The sequence below is a fragment of the Cyphellophora attinorum genome (genome assembly GCF_001299255.1).
Source record: "Cyphellophora attinorum strain CBS 131958 chromosome Unknown Contig13, whole genome shotgun sequence".
Lineage (NCBI taxonomy): Eukaryota > Fungi > Ascomycota > Eurotiomycetes > Chaetothyriales > Cyphellophoraceae > Cyphellophora > Cyphellophora attinorum.
In genome coordinates this window covers 572096-589229 of record NW_017253241.1, presented here as the reverse complement: position 1 = coordinate 589229, position 17134 = coordinate 572096, and the positions used below count along the sequence as shown (strand labels likewise).

General features: G+C 53.4%; 7 protein-coding genes across 7 annotated transcripts; 2 read left to right on the top strand and 5 right to left on the bottom strand.

Moving 5' to 3' along the window:
* Positions 1-73: 73 nt before the first annotated feature.
* On the bottom strand, positions 74-1693 carry AB675_11466 (uncharacterized protein; the record flags this gene model as incomplete). The annotated part of the gene is made up of 1 exon (XM_018140315.1): positions 74-1693. One exon carries the CDS (start codon positions 1691-1693, stop codon positions 74-76), a length of 1620 nt encoding a protein of 539 aa, XP_017999997.1.
* A 357-nt stretch (positions 1694-2050) lies between these two features.
* AB675_11465 (Beta-hexosaminidase 2) lies at positions 2051-3961 on the top strand (the record flags this gene model as incomplete). Its single annotated transcript, XM_018140314.1, has 3 exons — positions 2051-2612; positions 2719-2858; positions 2939-3961. The coding sequence occupies 3 exons, from the start codon at positions 2051-2053 to the stop codon at positions 3959-3961; spliced, it is 1725 nt and encodes a 574-aa protein (XP_017999970.1).
* Positions 3962-4550: 589 nt separating this feature from the next.
* On the top strand, positions 4551-4982 carry AB675_11464 (uncharacterized protein; the record flags this gene model as incomplete). Its single annotated transcript, XM_018140313.1, has 1 exon — positions 4551-4982. The coding sequence occupies one exon, from the start codon at positions 4551-4553 to the stop codon at positions 4980-4982; it is 432 nt and encodes a 143-aa protein (XP_018000021.1).
* Positions 4983-5094: 112 nt separating this feature from the next.
* Positions 5095-6766, bottom strand: AB675_11463 (Aldehyde dehydrogenase, dimeric NADP-preferring; the record flags this gene model as incomplete). Its single annotated transcript, XM_018140312.1, has 3 exons — positions 5095-5970; positions 6034-6377; positions 6427-6766. 3 exons carry the CDS (start codon positions 6764-6766, stop codon positions 5095-5097), a joined length of 1560 nt encoding a protein of 519 aa, XP_017999872.1.
* Positions 6767-8026: 1260 nt separating this feature from the next.
* AB675_11462 (Versicolorin) lies at positions 8027-8979 on the bottom strand (the record flags this gene model as incomplete). The annotated part of the gene is made up of 2 exons (XM_018140311.1): positions 8027-8928; positions 8961-8979. The coding sequence occupies 2 exons, from the start codon at positions 8977-8979 to the stop codon at positions 8027-8029; spliced, it is 921 nt and encodes a 306-aa protein (XP_017999923.1).
* Positions 8980-10099: 1120 nt separating this feature from the next.
* AB675_11461 (uncharacterized protein) lies at positions 10100-10434 on the bottom strand (the record flags this gene model as incomplete). Its single annotated transcript, XM_018140310.1, has 2 exons — positions 10100-10326; positions 10413-10434. The coding sequence occupies 2 exons, from the start codon at positions 10432-10434 to the stop codon at positions 10100-10102; spliced, it is 249 nt and encodes an 82-aa protein (XP_018000152.1).
* Positions 10435-12306: 1872 nt separating this feature from the next.
* Positions 12307-15270, bottom strand: AB675_11460 (uncharacterized protein; the record flags this gene model as incomplete). The annotated part of the gene is made up of 2 exons (XM_018140309.1): positions 12307-14444; positions 15201-15270. 2 exons carry the CDS (start codon positions 15268-15270, stop codon positions 12307-12309), a joined length of 2208 nt encoding a protein of 735 aa, XP_017999831.1.
* Positions 15271-17134: the final 1864 nt, after the last annotated feature.

Sequence of the window (17134 nt, the reverse complement as noted above, 5' to 3'; positions counted from 1 at the left end):
GCAGCGTGCCCGGATCGTGCTCTTCTTCCAAGAACGCGAGACCTTGAATTACATCGACCAGTCGACCGGCTCTCTATGTGATGGTCTCCTCGACTGCAGCAGGCTGAGCAGTCTCTTCAACGGCCATTCCGCTATCAGGCTTGATCAACTCCTCCTCGCCAGCCTCTTCTGACACGAACTTTCGATCACTAACGTGCTGCTTCTCCAGCTCGGCAGCCTTCGCCTCTTCTCTCTGTTTGGCCAGCTCCGGTGTCCATGAATAGTCGGCCATCGTTCGATTCTGACCTGCGGCATGGCGGAAAGGGCACTTCGTGTTCGTACATGGGTTGAACTTGCACAAAGTCTGCAGATGAGTGAACTTGCAATTGGCATTCTTGCAGCTTGCGCCATATGAACAGACCGGCTGTTCAGGGTGTTTGAATGGGCAATTGAACTTGGTGCAATTCGGGTAGAACTTGCACTCGGACTGAGCTTGATGATCCTTCTTCAAGGCTGGTGAAGGATGTCTCAAGTTGCATGTCGTGTTCTTGCATGCCACACCAAAGGTGCAGGCTTGTGAGACGTCGACTGGTATGTTCATGGGCGCCACGGGTGATTGATGAGCAAACTTGCACTCCTTGTTGGTGCATTGCAGGTTCCAGTGACACATAGTCGTGGCAGGGTCGTTCGTCTTTGCGGGAGCCTGGTCAACGCCTTCCATTGTAGCATCCGTGGCGCCATCAGCTGGTGCTTCGCCCTCTGGTTTCGGCTCACTTGGCGCAATTGAACCATTTCGGGAGCCGTTCTGTTGGAAATTTCCACGTCCACGACCACGCATGCCCCCTCGACCACGTGGAGATTCGACGCGGTCGAACATTGACCTCGATTGTGGGTTGCCGTTCATGCCGTTCTGTAGTTCGTTCCACTGAGCCATCAGACGCGCTTGCTGTTCCATCATGGCGAGGTACTGCATTTGTTGCTCCGGAGAGAAGTTCATCATTTGCTGCGGGTCTGGCATGCCGTTCTGAGCCATATTGCGCGGTGACCCTTGTGGAGAGCCACCGAGTACCCCGTTCAGAGCCTTCTGCATGCCCGGCCGATTTTGAAGGCCTCGTGGACCTTTCGGTGCGCCACGGACGTTGTGAGATCCTATCCGATCGTTCCCTCGAACTCGATGTAGCGCAGCATCGGAGCCTCTGTTGTTTGAGCCACGGCCAGCGCCGCGGCCGCCTCTCGTACTACTGTTGGAACCTCTTGGGCCTTTGGGACTGTAGTACTTGTTAGCGACTGGATTGTATGAGTCTCTGAGAGCGCCATACGCGTTGTCTGGAGGGGCCTCTGTCATATCTGCCTCGTATGCGGCAGGTATCGAGACCTCAGCGACGGACTCTTGTGCGGGTTGTGATGCTGCCGGCGCACCGGCCTCAGCGGGTTGTGGAGCGGTTTCTGGTGCAGATGTCTGTTCGCCACTGCTTGGATTGATCTGTTGAAAGAGCCATGCGGCGAACTCGTCGGTGCCTTCGACGTCCTGGAGCAGCTCGCCAGAGAGCTCAGCAGCGACTTGTGATTGTGTCTTGCCGTTAGCCAGCATCAACACAATGTATTCGGCGAGCGAAGTATCGTCGTCTTGAGTCCATCCTAGTGGTACGATGCGGTTGTGTACCGACTGACTGAGTGCCTCGGTGTTGACATTGTCAAGGGCGCTGGTCGCCATGGTGGGTGATGAACGAGTGTCTCTAATGTGCCGTGAATAGAACGTGTAAAAGATGAGCGAGATGCGATAGTTTCGAAAATCCTCCACGCGACCAAATGCGATCGCCGACAATGGAAGGAGCGTGTACGAGCGATGACAGGGCGGGTGGCTGCAGATTTGATTGTCTTTGTATGAACAAAGAAAGGTCGTCTGCGCTGGTCTGGGAGGCAACTTGAATGTTTGCTCGCAAGGCACTAGCATCTACGTCCGCCTATCTCCGTGCTGCCTGCCTTACAAATCACGCCAAGCGTTTCCATCGAGTTCACGAGCTCACGACACCATCCATCCTTTCACCTGCTCAAGGCAACGAGCATCGTCATGCTCATTCACTTGGTCACGCTAGCAGGCTGGTTGACCTTGTCCATAGCAGGCAGCCCGATATGGCCAGAGCCGAATGCCTATGAGAGTCATGGTGATGTACTCTGGATACCGTTCCCTCTGAGGACAGCGTTCTCCTGCGGGCTCTCGAATGCATCGAACAATGACTTCTTCTACGAGCGCTCTCGGGGAAGCCTGTCTCATCTGTTAGGAGGCTGGCAGTCCTGGTTTGGCTTCGCCAGCGACGTTGATGAGGATCAGCTCGGTGCATCGGTCTCTGAGGCTGACGCAGTCAAAGCTGCAGTTGGTCGTACGCTGCAAGATATATCAACATCTAAATTCATTCCGTGGAAATTCCACTCCAGGCATGATGCTTTTGAGCCTGCTGAGAATCAGAATGCTTCGATGCTGACCTCACTATACATATACCAGAGCACGTGTCCGAGCTCAAGCTTTGACGCGGCCGCCTTCTTCGATGGGGACGAGTCCTACGAGATAGATGTCACCGAGGGAGTCGCTCGTATCAACGCAGTCTCGAGCATTGGTATTATCAATGCACTAGGTGAGTAGGGTCCTACGGAGAGGCGAGCTTCAAGCACGGCCATAGCAGCTGCGGCACTAGGGAGTTGCTTTGCTCTTGCTGCGAATCAGCTAATGCTATCCATCAGGAACATTCAAGCAGCTCGTATTGTCGCACTCCTCTGGTGTACACAAGACATACATGACTCGGTCTTCCATCAAAATCAAGGACAACCCACGTTGGCGTTACCGTGGCATAAGCTTGGACATTGCACGCAATCCGTTCAAGGTCGCGACGTGCTTCGCACAATTGATGCCATCTCCTCGGTGAAGCTCAACAGACTACATATCCATGCTACCGACTCCCAGTCGTGGCCTATCGACATTCCTTCTTTGCCCGAGCTGGCGTTGAAGGGTGCCTACAGGCCTGACTTGGTGTGGTCAACAGAGGACATAGCACGCATTCAACAATACGGTATCTCACGCAACGTGCAAGTCTTTCTCGAGCTGGACATGCCAGGGCATACAGCTTCCATCGCCCACGCCTACCCGGACTTGATCGCTGCGTTCAACCAGCTGGACTGGGACACCTTCGCAGCAGAGCCCCTTAGCGGCCAGTTCAAGCTAAACTCCACCAAAGTACATGACTTTCTTGACACACTTTTCGAGGATCTACTTCCACGTCTCAGCAAGTACAGCTCAATCTACCATTTAGGCGGCGATGAAGTCAACCGCATGGTCCACCTCCTCGACGAGACAGTACAATCAGCCAACTTCGATACCCTACAACCTCTAATCCAATCACTGATGCAACGAATCTACACCAAAGCAATCGAGAACAACCTCCGTCCTATAATCTGGGAAGAGATGTTCTTAGAATGGAACTTGACCCTCGTCAACCCACATCCATCACACCACCACATCAAACCCCTCGTCCAAGCATGGCGCTCCTCCGCGAACATCGCCTCCCTGCTCAAAGCCAACCACAGCGTCATCTTCGGCGACTCAGAGCACTGGTACCTCGACTGCGGCCATGGCGTCTTCCTGAGCCCCTATCCATCAGGCCACTCTCCGCCAGGGATACCCTACAACACGAGCGGTGGATTGCCGACAAAATTGTCGCCGCCGTATCTGGACTACTGCGGGCCGTACCACAACTGGCGCGCTATATACACGTTTAATCCGCTGGCGAATATCTCAGAAGAGCTTTGGGGTGGGATTGAGGGCGGCGAGACCCTGATGTGGTCTGAGCTGACGGACTCGGTAGATCTTGATGCCAAGCTGTGGCCGAGAGCCGCGGCCGCGGCGGAGGTTCTGTGGCGCGGTCCGAGGAGTGAGAGCATGCTAGCAGCGCCACGCGGAGGCTGGCGATGTGGAGAGAACGAGCGGTGATGGATCTTGGAGTGAGCAGTGGGATGGTGCAAATGACTTGGTGTTTGATGGAGGGTGGGTGCGAGCTGTAAGGACTACACTTATGTCACTGGGTGCAGCTCGCAGTTAGACATAGTATTGATATGGAGCTAGCGCCAACATCTACGTCCAGCCTTAGAATAACTGTCATCTGAACCTGAATAATTTGGTCGTTGATGCCTACAATACTAGACCAAGCATGCTGCACGCTGTCGACGATGTCGTGCACAAATCCCGACCTTGGAAGCTCTAACATTCGAAGAGGAACTAGTTCTACAAAATGGGACTCTGCTAGTCGGCGATTATTTAGAGCAACATGTGGCCGAGTTTGATCCTGCCGCATCGAGAGCTCGATTTCAGATATTTGAGATTGGCTTTACAGAGTCGGTGGCAACCCTCCCGAGTTGCCGGAGTGGTGCCGCGCCCGGGCTGCGGGCATGGCTTGGCTTCGAAGTATGCTTTCAGCCTGATAGTGCTATAAGAACGGCTTCCTCCTCCCTGAAATAGAAGTAGCTCTTCAACTTTCAAACAAACGTCCAAACCCACAGCCGACCGTCCAGCCAGATCAAACATGGCCATCTCAACGTCTTGGCCCGTCCACCTGCTCGGAATCGCCTTCGGCCTAATCTTCATAGGCTTCGGCTGCTACGACATCGTCAACCCAGAAGCCGGCCTCTCATTCTTCGAATTCACGCCCTCCCTCTTCCCCTCGACAGCCGCAGAAACCAGCAGTCTGCTCGTCGTCATCGGCATTCGCGACATCTTCATGGGCGTCGCTATACTTGCGACCTTGAACGCTGACCAACGAAATGTGGCGGGGTGGTTGTTGATTGCTGGGAGCGCGGTAGCGTTCACGGATGGGATTGTTTGCTATAGTCATGGGAAAGGAGCTGAGTGGAACCACTGGGGGTATGCTCCTTTGCTGACGGTCACGGGGGGTTTGTTGTTGGGGTGGGCAGATGGAAAGGCGAAGTCTGTTGATGTGAAGGCGAAGTCACAGTAGTGGACGACTCGCAGGAGGTGAAGGGGTAGTATTTGGGTCTGATGCCATGGAGTTACACAACAAATAAAGTGCCTGGGAAATACATGCCCTTACATGCCGTTACATATCAAAATCAGCCCTTGATCCGCGACACTATGCCTCTCACAGTCTCCGTAAGATGCAGCTTGCCTCCACTCGCGCGGTCGAGTCCGGCCAGCAGCGCAGTCACGAAGAAGATCTTGCCGAGGGTACTTGTCAGGTTGACACCTCCGACCTTCTGATCCTCCATCGTCTCTCCTCTCTTTCCGATCAGCTTGCCTCCCTTGACCGCTCCAAACCCGGCAGCGTTTTTCAGGTCGAATGGAGGGTAGCGGAATGAAAGTGCTTTGTCCAGCCAGGCGGGCATTGTAAGTACAGTTCGCGTGTGCGTGAAGGCCTCGAATGTGTATTTGCCGTTTTGTGCACCGTGACCACTTTCTCCAACACCGCCGAATGGCGCTCCTGGAACGGCCATATGAAGCATGATATCATTCACAGTAACGCCACCAGATTGTGTACTGTCCAGGATCTTCTTGATCTCTGCCTTATCCTCTGAGAAAATGTATAGCGCGAGTGCATGGGGCATGGAGTTGATGACCTTGATGGCATCATCAACCTTATATGCAAGCACAGGAGCGATGGGTCCGAAGATCTCCTCGGTGAGAAGCGAGTCGTCGATCTTGACATCCTTGACGATCGTGGGGTGAATGTAGCGCTTGGACTTGTCAGATGTGCCACCATACACGACATCGCCCGAAGTGCCTTTGAGAAGTGCTGAAACACGATCGAAGTGGCGATCGTTCACAATGCTTGCCAGCGAACCCTCTGTCTTGGTGAACTCCTTATTCCAGTAGATGAGGCGCTCGATAAGCTTGTCGTACACGGAAGGGTCGCAGAAGATGTGATTTACGTTGACGCAGACTTGTCCCGCATTGACGAACTTCGCGTTCGCAATGCGCTTTGCGGTGATCTAAGTTGTGTCAATAGCCGTATTTTGATTTCGCCTGGAAAAGGCTTCGGATTGGTCACTCACATCGATGTTCGCGGACTTGCCCACAATGACAGGATCCTGGCCACCGAGCTCCAGAGTGACCGGCGTGAGATTCTTCGCAGCTGCAGCAGATACAATTCGGGCAACCTTGCTGCCTCCGGTGTAGAAGATAGAGTCCCACTTGAGCTCGAGTAGCTGGCCAGTCTCCTTCGCACCGCCAGTGACCACTTTGATAGCCGAGTCATCCATGTATTTTGGCACGAGCTCGGCGATCAAGTCGCTGGTCGCTGGACACAGTTCTGATGGCTTCAAGACAACAGCATTGCCTGCGATGATCGCTCCAATCACAGGACCCCAGAGCGTAAAGAGAGGGAAATTGAATGCGCCTACACGCGATCAGCAAGCGTCGCGCGGGCGGGACCGGTCTCAACTCACCAATGACCAGAACAACACCAAGCGGCTCCTTCCTCAGCCACGCTTTCCCAAGAGTGCCGAAGATAAAGCCGGCACCTTCTGGTGCATGGCCACGCGACCATTCCTCAACCTTCTCGAGGCCCCTAACGACATCTGCCTTCATGCTCCTGATCTCGAAAGCAACAGACTCATAGGGGTGACGTCCAAGGTCCTTGGTCAGTGCATCAACGAATCTTTGCTCATTGTCCTCCACCATCCACCAGATCTGCTTGAGCTGCCACTTGCGCCATTTGATGGACTTCGTCTTGTTGGTCCCAAAGGTATTTCGCAAGGTGTTGACTTCTGATTGATAGGCTGCCATGGTTGTCAATGGAGAAAGCAAAACGCTAAAGATCCGAAGTGCTGAAATCAATAAATACAGGAAGAACAGTCCGAGAACTCGGACGTTGAGACGGTCTCCTTATCAACCTTGCTGTCGCTGACGAGATCTTGATGACTGCCTAGGCACAGGGTTCTCAAAGCTGAGACCCGAGATCAATTGAATCCGGCGGGGTTGCACCAAACGCTTCGCGATTGGAGCTATACCACAAGCGATGTGCTATCACACTCGCTTAAGATTGTTGCTCCGAGGTAAAGCGAGTCAGTGATTCGCAGAGACTCAGAGACGGAGTGGCAATGTGCTTGTGAGCGCCGTGTTGTGGACTTAATAAGGGAGACAAGGAATCGACTTCGCAATATCAGGCCGCCTGAGGAGGAGCAATGCAATGGGTGGCTACGTCCGTACTAGAAAGGGTCGTGGAAAGCGCCGGCAAGCACACTACTAGAATTCAGATTTGGTAACCTTAAAGTCCATGGAGGTCAAACCTCCGTACTGCCTCCCTAAAACGATTTGAGCCTCGGCACGCAGTCTCCTTCCTTCGTATATCGCACGTGTCTTCGTATTTATTCGAGTAGCTGAGAACTGAGAGGACGACATTTTCCTGCTTCTACAATGGCGTGACGCTGAGTGATCTGCGCCGAAGCGCAGCCCCGCGCACTTGTCGTCCACCCAGGCTTCTACTGTTGTTGCAGAGCGACATGAAGAGATCATCAACCCAGGACCACCAGGCACGAACACGACAATTCAGCTCGGAATATAGGTATACCCGTCAACACGACAGCTCAGGTCAATTATCTCAATTCCGCTGCTCTGGAACACGAGTACATATCCATTGTAGCAGCTCTTTCCGAACCTCTTTGGCAGTCACGATCCCAGTATATTCTGACAGGAACTGTTGAAACGGAAGCAGCTGTATCGCAAAAGATCGACAGCACTTCCCACTTGCTACTACACTCAATAAAGCATCTGGTTGCGGGTCTTTGAGAGTATTCTGCTGCGGCTAGCTCAGCTACAGGCTCTTATATTGCAACACGATCCGACTATATTGCACCGTCACTCGGCAGATTCTCTCCTCTGCGCTAATGTACGCCTTAATCACGAAGGATACGCGTACCTCAAACAGATAACAGCCCACTTAGGGAAACAGGCCTACCTGATAGGGTCTAGGAGTCCCCTCGAGTATTATTGATATGGATCGAGAAACTTGTATGACGAGCCAGATCCCCGGTTGTAAGGCACTAACTAAGTGACCATTCTGAACTTCAGCTTGTCCCCTTCCACAATCTCATCCCTCTTTTTCTCCAGTTCGTCCACGTCCCAATGCACAGACAGGTATCGCCCGCTCAGCCATTCTCTTCTTGACCTCGTCAACCATGTCAGAAACCCACCACAAAGACCGACGTCTGTCTGAAGCATCGTATCCCACATGTCACCCTTCTTTACGCTATGCCGGAGTGTCTGCGGTGTGACAACCTCCCCCGGATGTACCGCGTATGCCAGTAGGCCCTCCTTGCCGTGATCGTTCGCCATACATTCAACCATACGGTTATTCGCCAACTTGCTCACATTATAAGCCACCGGTGTAGCAGCGCTTTGAGGTACGTGGCCCGCGAGACTGGTGATCACCACAAATGCCCGGACTAGATCTGCATCGCTACTGTCGCCTGGAATTTTCCGCTTCAGCAGCAAGGGTGTGAAGTATTTGGCTGTGTAGTAGCTGCCAAGATAGTTGATGGAAGTCACGCGAAGGAAGTCGTCATCTTCGATAATGCCTTTGGGCAGCCGTCGATCTGTAGGCGAGTCGTCGTCCAGATACTTGCTGATGATACCCGCGTTCGCAACGACAACATCAATCTGATCCTCGAAGTGCTCTGCACACGCGATCGAAAGCGCTGATACAGCGCTGGGATCACTCGTGTCGCAGATGCGGGAGAAGACGTCCAGCTGTGGTGCAATGGCAAGCATCTCCTGTTCAAGGCTGTCCAGGTCGGATTGCGTTCGCGAACTGATGCATATGCCTGTGACACCGCTTTGGGCGTAGGCTAGTGAGATTGCTCGACCGAGCCCCTTCCCAGCTCCCGTCACGACGACGTTGAAAGGTGTGTATTGTGGAGGATTGGAGGTTGGCAACGTAGAGCCTCTGCCTTTTCGTGTGTGATGGCAGTGAAGTCGATACCCATGTCCGAGCTCGTCATGATTGCTCGCCGGTGTCTCTCGGCGGGTCACGACTTGAGCGCCAACGCAAGATGATGCGATTGTACTCGTAAGGCTATTGTATATATCTGCGGGGGTTCTTGGGTCAGGCCTTACCAATGGGCTGCTGTCGATGCTCTGGTTGCGCTCTCGATATCATACACGTATCTCAGCGTTTTATATCATGTCCTTCAGCAACTTCTGACGCCCTTGCATCGCAAAAGCATGCGGAGAGATGCAGCCGAGATGCAGACATCGACCTACCTACAACCTCGGCATGACCACGGAGGCATAGTGATGCGCGCACGTTAAGTACAATTCAAAATGGACATCCCTACCTTCGAGAGCAGCGGCTGAGTCGGAGTGGACCATAGCAATGATGTCTGCTAGTTTTCTTGCACCTCGGAGACAGGTCAAAGGTCTAGGACAAGGTAAGCAGCTTGTCACCCGGTCTGACAGGAACTCTGCACGACACCGGATGACTGCCAGCTCCAAGACCGGATGACATGACTACATCAGATCCGCACCTTCCTGCCCCATCTTCCGAGTAGTCAAGAGCAGCAAGAGCACACAATGATCACTCCTTCCCTTAACAGTACTAGTGTCCTCTATCCCGGTCACGTGCGGCAGGCGCTTGCTCAGCCCAAAACCTGCACTTTCCATGACTGCACGCGCCGTCAACCGGCTTAACCTCAGTCTTGCGTGAAACCGGATGACGAGGTCAACTCGACGCCCTCGAACTTCACCCGGCTCTTTACGCCTCACACTGCTTAGCCGGTCACCATCATTTCACAACTGTCTGGGCCCAGATGTGGCCTACATTGACTTTTGCAATACATGTTGATGTTGAGCGTGTTTGCTGTTCGGCACAAATTATATACTCTCTCACGAAGATTCGAGCACTGCAACGAAGCGACTAGCAGCGACTGCTAGTCTAATTCACCATACGCCACATGCAAACGGCTACACAAACATGGGAGGAATGAGATGTAAACAAGGTGACAAGGAGGACATGATCATTTGCCTTGGACTAGAACTGCAGCTCTTGTGCCGCCAATGCCCTGGGGACAGCATACAGCTCTTCAATCATCCCTCCCCAACGTCGTACCCTGGCTGCAGGGTTTAGTTGCCCTTCACACGACCGTCAGGCTGGCCATCCTGGCGAAGTCCTCCATGCTCAGTTGGCTTGTAGTCGTCGCCACCGCTGCCACCGGAGGCAGAGCCACCGGTAGATCCGCCAGTCTCACCACCCTTCTTGCCAGCCTCGACGGGGTCGACCTTGCCCTGGGCAAACTGGCCGGTGCCGACGCGCTGGTCTGGCTGACCGTCCTTGCGGAGGCCGTCGTTCTCTGTGGGAATTGTCAGTTGTGCGTTCATGAACGCGGCAATGTAGGGAAGATTGGAGGAGACTGGGAGGGTGACTGTTGAGACGTACCAGTGGGCTTGTAGTCAGACATGTTGTTGGTGGTGGTGGTGGTTGGGTGATTGTTTGGTTTTGGTTGCTTGTTGAGACTGGATGTTGATGCGATAGAGAATTGTCCTTCGAGGCCGGGTGAGGAGGACGTACTTATAGATCAGAGACTGCCCCCTACTTTCCCTCGTCTCACCATCACACTCAGCTCTTGAACCATTCATCTCACCTAGCATCTCATTCCTGACATCATGAAAGCACCCATCAGGTACGTACCATCGTCACAGCAACCGACATCGACAGCGTTCGCCTGATCACGCAAGGCGAACCATGATTTAATGTCGGCGTCATTGGGGTGTCCTCTGCAAGGCGGGCAGGGTACAAGGCGAAGCATTAATCTGTCAGAAGGACATCATGGGCGTCACCACTTCTGAGTCGGCGGTGCTGCTCGACGGAAGCATGATCCACGGGACGGGATCGATCAATGTTGCAACCTTACCCCAGACTCGATCTTGCATGTCAGATTGCATGTCAGATCCGAGTGGAGACAGATCATGATCTAGTCAGGGGATCTGCGTGGATACGAGCTGAGTGTACCTGATGAAGGAGCCAGTCCGATGCACGCAGTCGCGGCAGGAACAGAACACAGATGATGTCCTAGTGTCGACGACGGAACAAAGCTTCAATGCTGTTCAGGACCGTTCCACAGCAATTGTAAGAGATCGCCAAAAGCCAGTGCCTGTCGAGCAGTTGCCCTGAGGTGTCGAATACGGTTACCAAAACGAAGGTGTTGGATGATATCAGCGGTGAACAGGACTCGACGGCTTCGAGCAGCCGAGCAACAGCCTCGTCTATAAAGTTCGTCCGAATAGAGACCTCGGATGGACCTGATCTGGTTCCGCCGATCTCGCTACCAAGCAAGGAACCGATCCAGTGTCTGGGACCTGTATACTCAGGCATTAGTCTAGGCAGCAGCCTGGTTCTGCCTGTTGGATATGCACATTAGATGGTACGGAATTGACATGAATCCAGCCGTGGTCTATGTTTTGTGCCGATGCTCCACCAAAATGAACATAGCTCGACGGAATGCTGTTCCTGGGTCCAAAACCCTGGCGGAACTCAAAGTGTGCCGGCTGAAGTAGCTCGTAATATATGGGTAGCGGTCTGACTTGTGCTCGTACTGCACACTCGCAACGTGGAGGCGTCGCTGCGACTTCAGTGAGTGCTACATTCGCTGCTTAACTATGCAGAGGAGGAAGCGTTCGGTGTCCTAGATGCAGTGAACCCTGGGGTACAGTCAGATCGTGAATTGTATTCATGCAAGGCTGAGCCCGAGAAGCACCAAACGTGCCAGATTGGTGAAAGGTCCACTGTTGAAATGTTGGACTATACTGCAACCGAACAGTCGTAGACATCATGACCACTCATTGGTGGACCCAGCGGAATGTCATCTTTTGCGGAGAGTAGAACTTGTTGAAGTCGAATGGCATAACATGATGATGAAGTTGACTACGGACGAGTGATCCGCAACCACGTTCGCGTGGAGTCGGATCTAAGGTTTTGACAGCATGAGAAGGGTGAAGTAAATTGAAGCCTCCCGAGGTCGTCATGACTTTCTGAGGTCGCGTTCCGATGCTTGGCAGGGGCCGGCTTTGCTTCGGAGGACTTTGAAGACCATCCATGCTCAATGGAACTAACTACCTGTGTTGGAATACTGGCTATGCGCGCTGTTACCTGCATGATAGATCAAATGCTTCGCGTCTTCGCTGGAGGTGGGACTGAAGTTGACCACCTTAGTCGAGACTTCAGGTGACGCTTCGCTGTGTGATAGTGCGGACGCTGACAGCGAGAAGCCAGAGAACCCGGGCGATCAATTACGAACGTAGCTGAATTCGCCATATGATGATCCCATGGAGCCTCACCGATTCTCCTTTGCCTTATTCTTCGACCCAACGCGCTTGTACTTCCGCGGCTCTTTGCGACTCATCCTCATCGGATCTCGTGTGCCCTTGCCTCCCTCCCAAAAACCACCCCCTTTCTTAGCGACCATGCTCCTTCCGCAGACACCGCAGTCCGCTGGACGATAGTTCTGCTCTCGGCTGCACCAGCCACAGATCATTCGATTTGCATGCTCGTTGATATGCTTTGGTTCTGCCTTTTCGTCGTGACAGCGATCACATGGGTAGACCTTGTTGCAGCAGCTGAAACGGAACCAGCGGTAAGATTTGCGATAGTGGGCGCATCGACCATTATCAGGTAGCGGGGTGCCAGACGTGATACCTAGATTCTCCCGTGGCCCCTTTCGCGGTGCTTGGGCTCTGTGTTGCTGTTGGGAAGAGGTTCGCAAGAATTTGACGGAAGGTATCTTGAACGTCATCTTCTGGTGGCATTCGCGACATACCGACAATGTCGTATCTCCGCGCACAGCGATAACTCCCGAAGAAGCGTTGACTCGAGTGCTGCATTCTGAACAGGTCGGCATGAAGGAACTCGGCAGCATGTCTTGCACTGTGCAGTCGACGAGATCCAGATAGCCGGCACGAATGTTGTTTGCATGGATCGGCTCCGCACGGTAGGACGCAGTCAACGTGTATGCGCATTTCGAGCAAGATTGCGAGACCGTGACAGTATTTCCAGCCATCGATGGCCGAAGGTTGGCGATGTCGGCCAGGGTTTTGCACCTATCACACTTCAGCGTCAGGGCTAGCGATGCGATTTCCAGTAGCTCGACGCCGTAAAGTTCTAGGTCCGGAAAGGAAATGGCGATTCCGTGGTCGCTTGATGTCAATGCCACCGAGCCCGGAATCTGTGCGCCGCCCGAATCAACGCTCTCGTCTACGTCCGAGTCGCTTCCATCCTCGTCGCTTTCTGTGTAGTCGCTGGAAGAGTCGGATTCGCCTCCCTGATTGTCCCACTCCGGTGGACGAGCTATCGCCCTTATGTGCGGTCGATCTGGATCTGTAGGTCCATCTTCCGCCGGTTGCTCCTCGGCTTCAACGGGCACTGCTTGAGTATCACGACATGGCTCTGACTGTGGCAGCGACGGTTTGGTTTGCACCGCAGCCATGGTCTTCATGTTCTGTGCCAGGTAGTTGACATGAGCCATCAAGGTCGATGTCTTCTCCTGGCTAGCGTACTCAGCAAACGCCGCTTCGACGGCCTCAGCTTCTTGCCCTTCAACTCCTTTGAGATGAACGGTACAGGGCTCAAGATTGTACAGCTCAGGTACGAAAAGGGCAACTTCTTTGACAGCTCTCAGAGTTGGAGGAAGTTGCGACGCTCTCGGGACCTGTATCGGAATATGGTATATCGTGCCGTCGGACGACTTGCTATACATCGGCAATTTGCTCATACGCGCTTCCAATTGACGCGTATCTGTCTCTCGTTTCACACGAGCCTCATCTTTCTGTGGCTTGGAAAACGAAGGCTTCCGATGTATCGTTACAGGTTGGTGCGCTGCTACCGCTATAGGTTGGCTTATCGCAACCTTTGATGCTGAGTCAGGCTTCGGAGCATTTGCGGTGATCTTTAGTGTCTGTGCCTTGTCCGATGTGAGTAGTTGTTCGAGTCGACGATCGAGACCATTTAGAACAGCTAAAAGAGACTTCCTCGGAAGTTCTCGGGCAAGGTCGTCAAAGCCTCGCTCGACGTTGATCTGGAACCCCTTGGGCATTTCTATATTCTGGATCTTCAGTGATGGCCGTGCATTCTGCGGGTACGACGCAGGGACTGTCACCAGGCATTGCAGACCGCCCTTCAGCTCGAATGGAAAGTCAGGATCTGACGGCTTCAGGACAAAATCGAGAGTCGTTCCTTCTCCGCTGTCCTGGCGCTTCGGCGAAAAACGTCTGACGACCTGTCCAATCTCAAATGTGCGTGGATCAGCTTTCTGTGGCGCTGGTACTGGTCTTGCAACGATCTTTTGGCTTCTTTGCCCATGCTGGCGTTGCTTGGTGTTGGAGTCCTGAGTCCGATGTTCGTCTTGGGGGAATGCTGGAGCCTGGTGTTGAGTAGTTGCTGCATGCTGGTAACGGCAATTATCGCCGGCCCGGCAACCTGTACAGCATTCGCGTTAGTAACAACATTAGGGGCAGAAGCCGCAAGCTTAGCAGCTGGTACTGCACCGGCACAGACATATAGCAATCCTCAAGCGATGGTACATAGGCGACTTTTCCTCTACTAGAGCAGGATGTGCTGGTTACACAAAGCTGCCCACGCTTGAGAGTCCCCCACGTTGACCATGTCCGTGATAGCCGCTGCTGTATCGTGGGATGATGCGTCGTTGTAAAGACGGAGTGCATGGATAAGGGACTGTACCTTTACTCGTTGCGTAGAAGCGGCAGATTGCGCGTGATTGAGATTTGTGTGATGCAGATCCAGTCGTTCTCGACGATTGACCACCGAGTGGCTGAGGCGCCTGGAGTGCCCGGTGATACTTGTGTTGCCAGTGCCTAGAATATACCCTGATTAGCCCAGGTGGCCCCTTTCAGGAACGGACCAGGGCGAGATCCGAGGAGCGCCCATTGTTCACGGGATCCGAAGCAGGATCAAGGTCGTGTCAGCTGATTTCAAATTGGGGAGCACAGCCAGTTATTGGCAAGTACAGGGTGGCGAGGCGTCCAAAGAAACAGTATCCAGAAGGACGACACAGTGTGGGGGCGGCTGCTGTGACTGTGCTTGTGTTTCCTAACCGCACTCGTAGCAAGACACGGCGTTGGAAACAGGACAAGATCACCTGAGATTTCCGACGGACGGCATGCGCGTAGGAAGGGACGGATCGTGGGTAGTGTTGATCCTGGTCTAGTCGCTTACCGAGGACATTATTGTTGGCGATCGAATTGACTGGTTCGATGGACTCATGTGATGGCTGCATAGTCGCCATGATGACCAACAATTGATGAGTTGTTCAATGTGTGATCTATCCTTACTTCATCAGCAGAGTAATTCTTTGGAAAAGCGACAAGGCGGTCCGATATGTCTGAGTTTGAAGGTTGCTTGTGCGCTGGCAAGTGTGCCTTTGACAGCGATACCCTACTCAGGTACACGGGTGCCTGATTCGGGGCGATCAATGCGTGGGAGGCGTTTAAACTGACCTCGTGATGTGCAGGAAGGCGCTCCAGTGACAGCAGCGAAGTGGTAGAAGCGGGGATAAGGTTGGACAATCGGCTAATTCGAGGTTGATGCAAGTGTTGGATCATGATGCGGCCTGACGAAGCCTATGGGTGGTGCTGCAATGAGGACGAAAGCGAGAAGACAACGTGACACTTGCCTGCCTCAGGCGACGCTTGCGCAATGTCCTTCTGCAGACTATATCATTGAAGCAGAACACGAAGTGAAGTGCTCTTGCAGCAGTCACGAAGTGAGTCATGCAAGCACGCCCATCGTGAGGCAAAATGTACCTGCTGCCCGAAACGGCGACTCGCGTTTAGAGCATCGTGACAGACCGTTTGACGTCGGTCTGGCAGACAACAAACAACTTGCTGTGAGATGCGAGCTTTGCGACGCAATCCGCTGGCGCTCGTCAGTTCATTCGCACTACGACCTACGGCGCACTGATTTGACCTCAATGCTGTGGCTTCCGACACCGAACTTTAGACCCTTGTGGCCTCACTGCTCTGCGTTCGACCCTGCCAAAAGGACCTCTTGACACACAGTCACCTGGTTTTTGTTGGGCATACGTCGAGAAATCGAATACTCGTCTACTGGGCGCAAAAGCATTCCGAGTCCGTCATCACATATCGTCAACTATGCCTCGTTCGATTCTTCCGCGGGCTTGAAGGTGGGGAAGACGAACAGTTGGGATTAATCTTCCGAGCCCGTTACCTACTCTAGTCTCGAAACTGAGGCTATGACATCAACACTACTGGGTACGAGCGAGCTGTCAGGCTATTTGACCACATAGCCCAGAGGCGGCACATCGATTTCCTGTCGCGTTGAGTGGTCGCAGCGCACCGAAACTTCTTGCCTAGACGACGTGTTTGAGCCGCTTGTGTCAATGTTCGCGGTGCTTCTCCGCGACGGGCGTTCATCAACAGTTCTCGTGACCAAAAGATGCTTTGCTAATGCCTACGAAGCTCGCGAACGGGTGCACGAGATTGGGCGCAGTGTAGGGTGGTAGTGGTAGGTCAACCAGCGTCGCGTGTAGAGTTTTGTAGCAAGTCACTTGCAACGTAGTCAGAGAACCTGCCGGCCTGAGGCATGCTCGGTAAACACGTCGCGGCTGAATGCGGAGGGACCGGCGTTGATTCCGCTGACCCACCGTTGCTGGAGTTAGATCAAAAGACGTTGTGCCTGTAACCTTCGTACTAGGCATAACAGCCGTTCCATCATGGAGGACTTCTGTGTCCTCGACGAGGTCGTATGTTGGGAGCGCATTTCTGTGAGAGTGTCAGGACCATCGCTGTTTCCCGGCCGCGGCAATGCTGCTACCTCTCCTGGGCAGGCCAAAACCGTGAGCTTGGGTTTGCCATGCGCGAGATGCGTTGGCGAGAGGGAAACCCCAGAAAGAACCATGTGCCGCAAAAATATTGCACGAGACTGTTCATCTTCAACACATATAAAATAATACTAGTTTGAAGGGGCATTACGACGAATATTCCTCATGAGCGCCTTGAGGACCACAACGCCAGTGATTTGGCGGTGTCGACCAGCAATTTGATCTGCTGAGAGTCGACATTGAGAGGTGGCCTAGATTCATGCCCAAGCACTCAAGTCGAATCTGCAATGCAGCTCTGATCTGCCACATG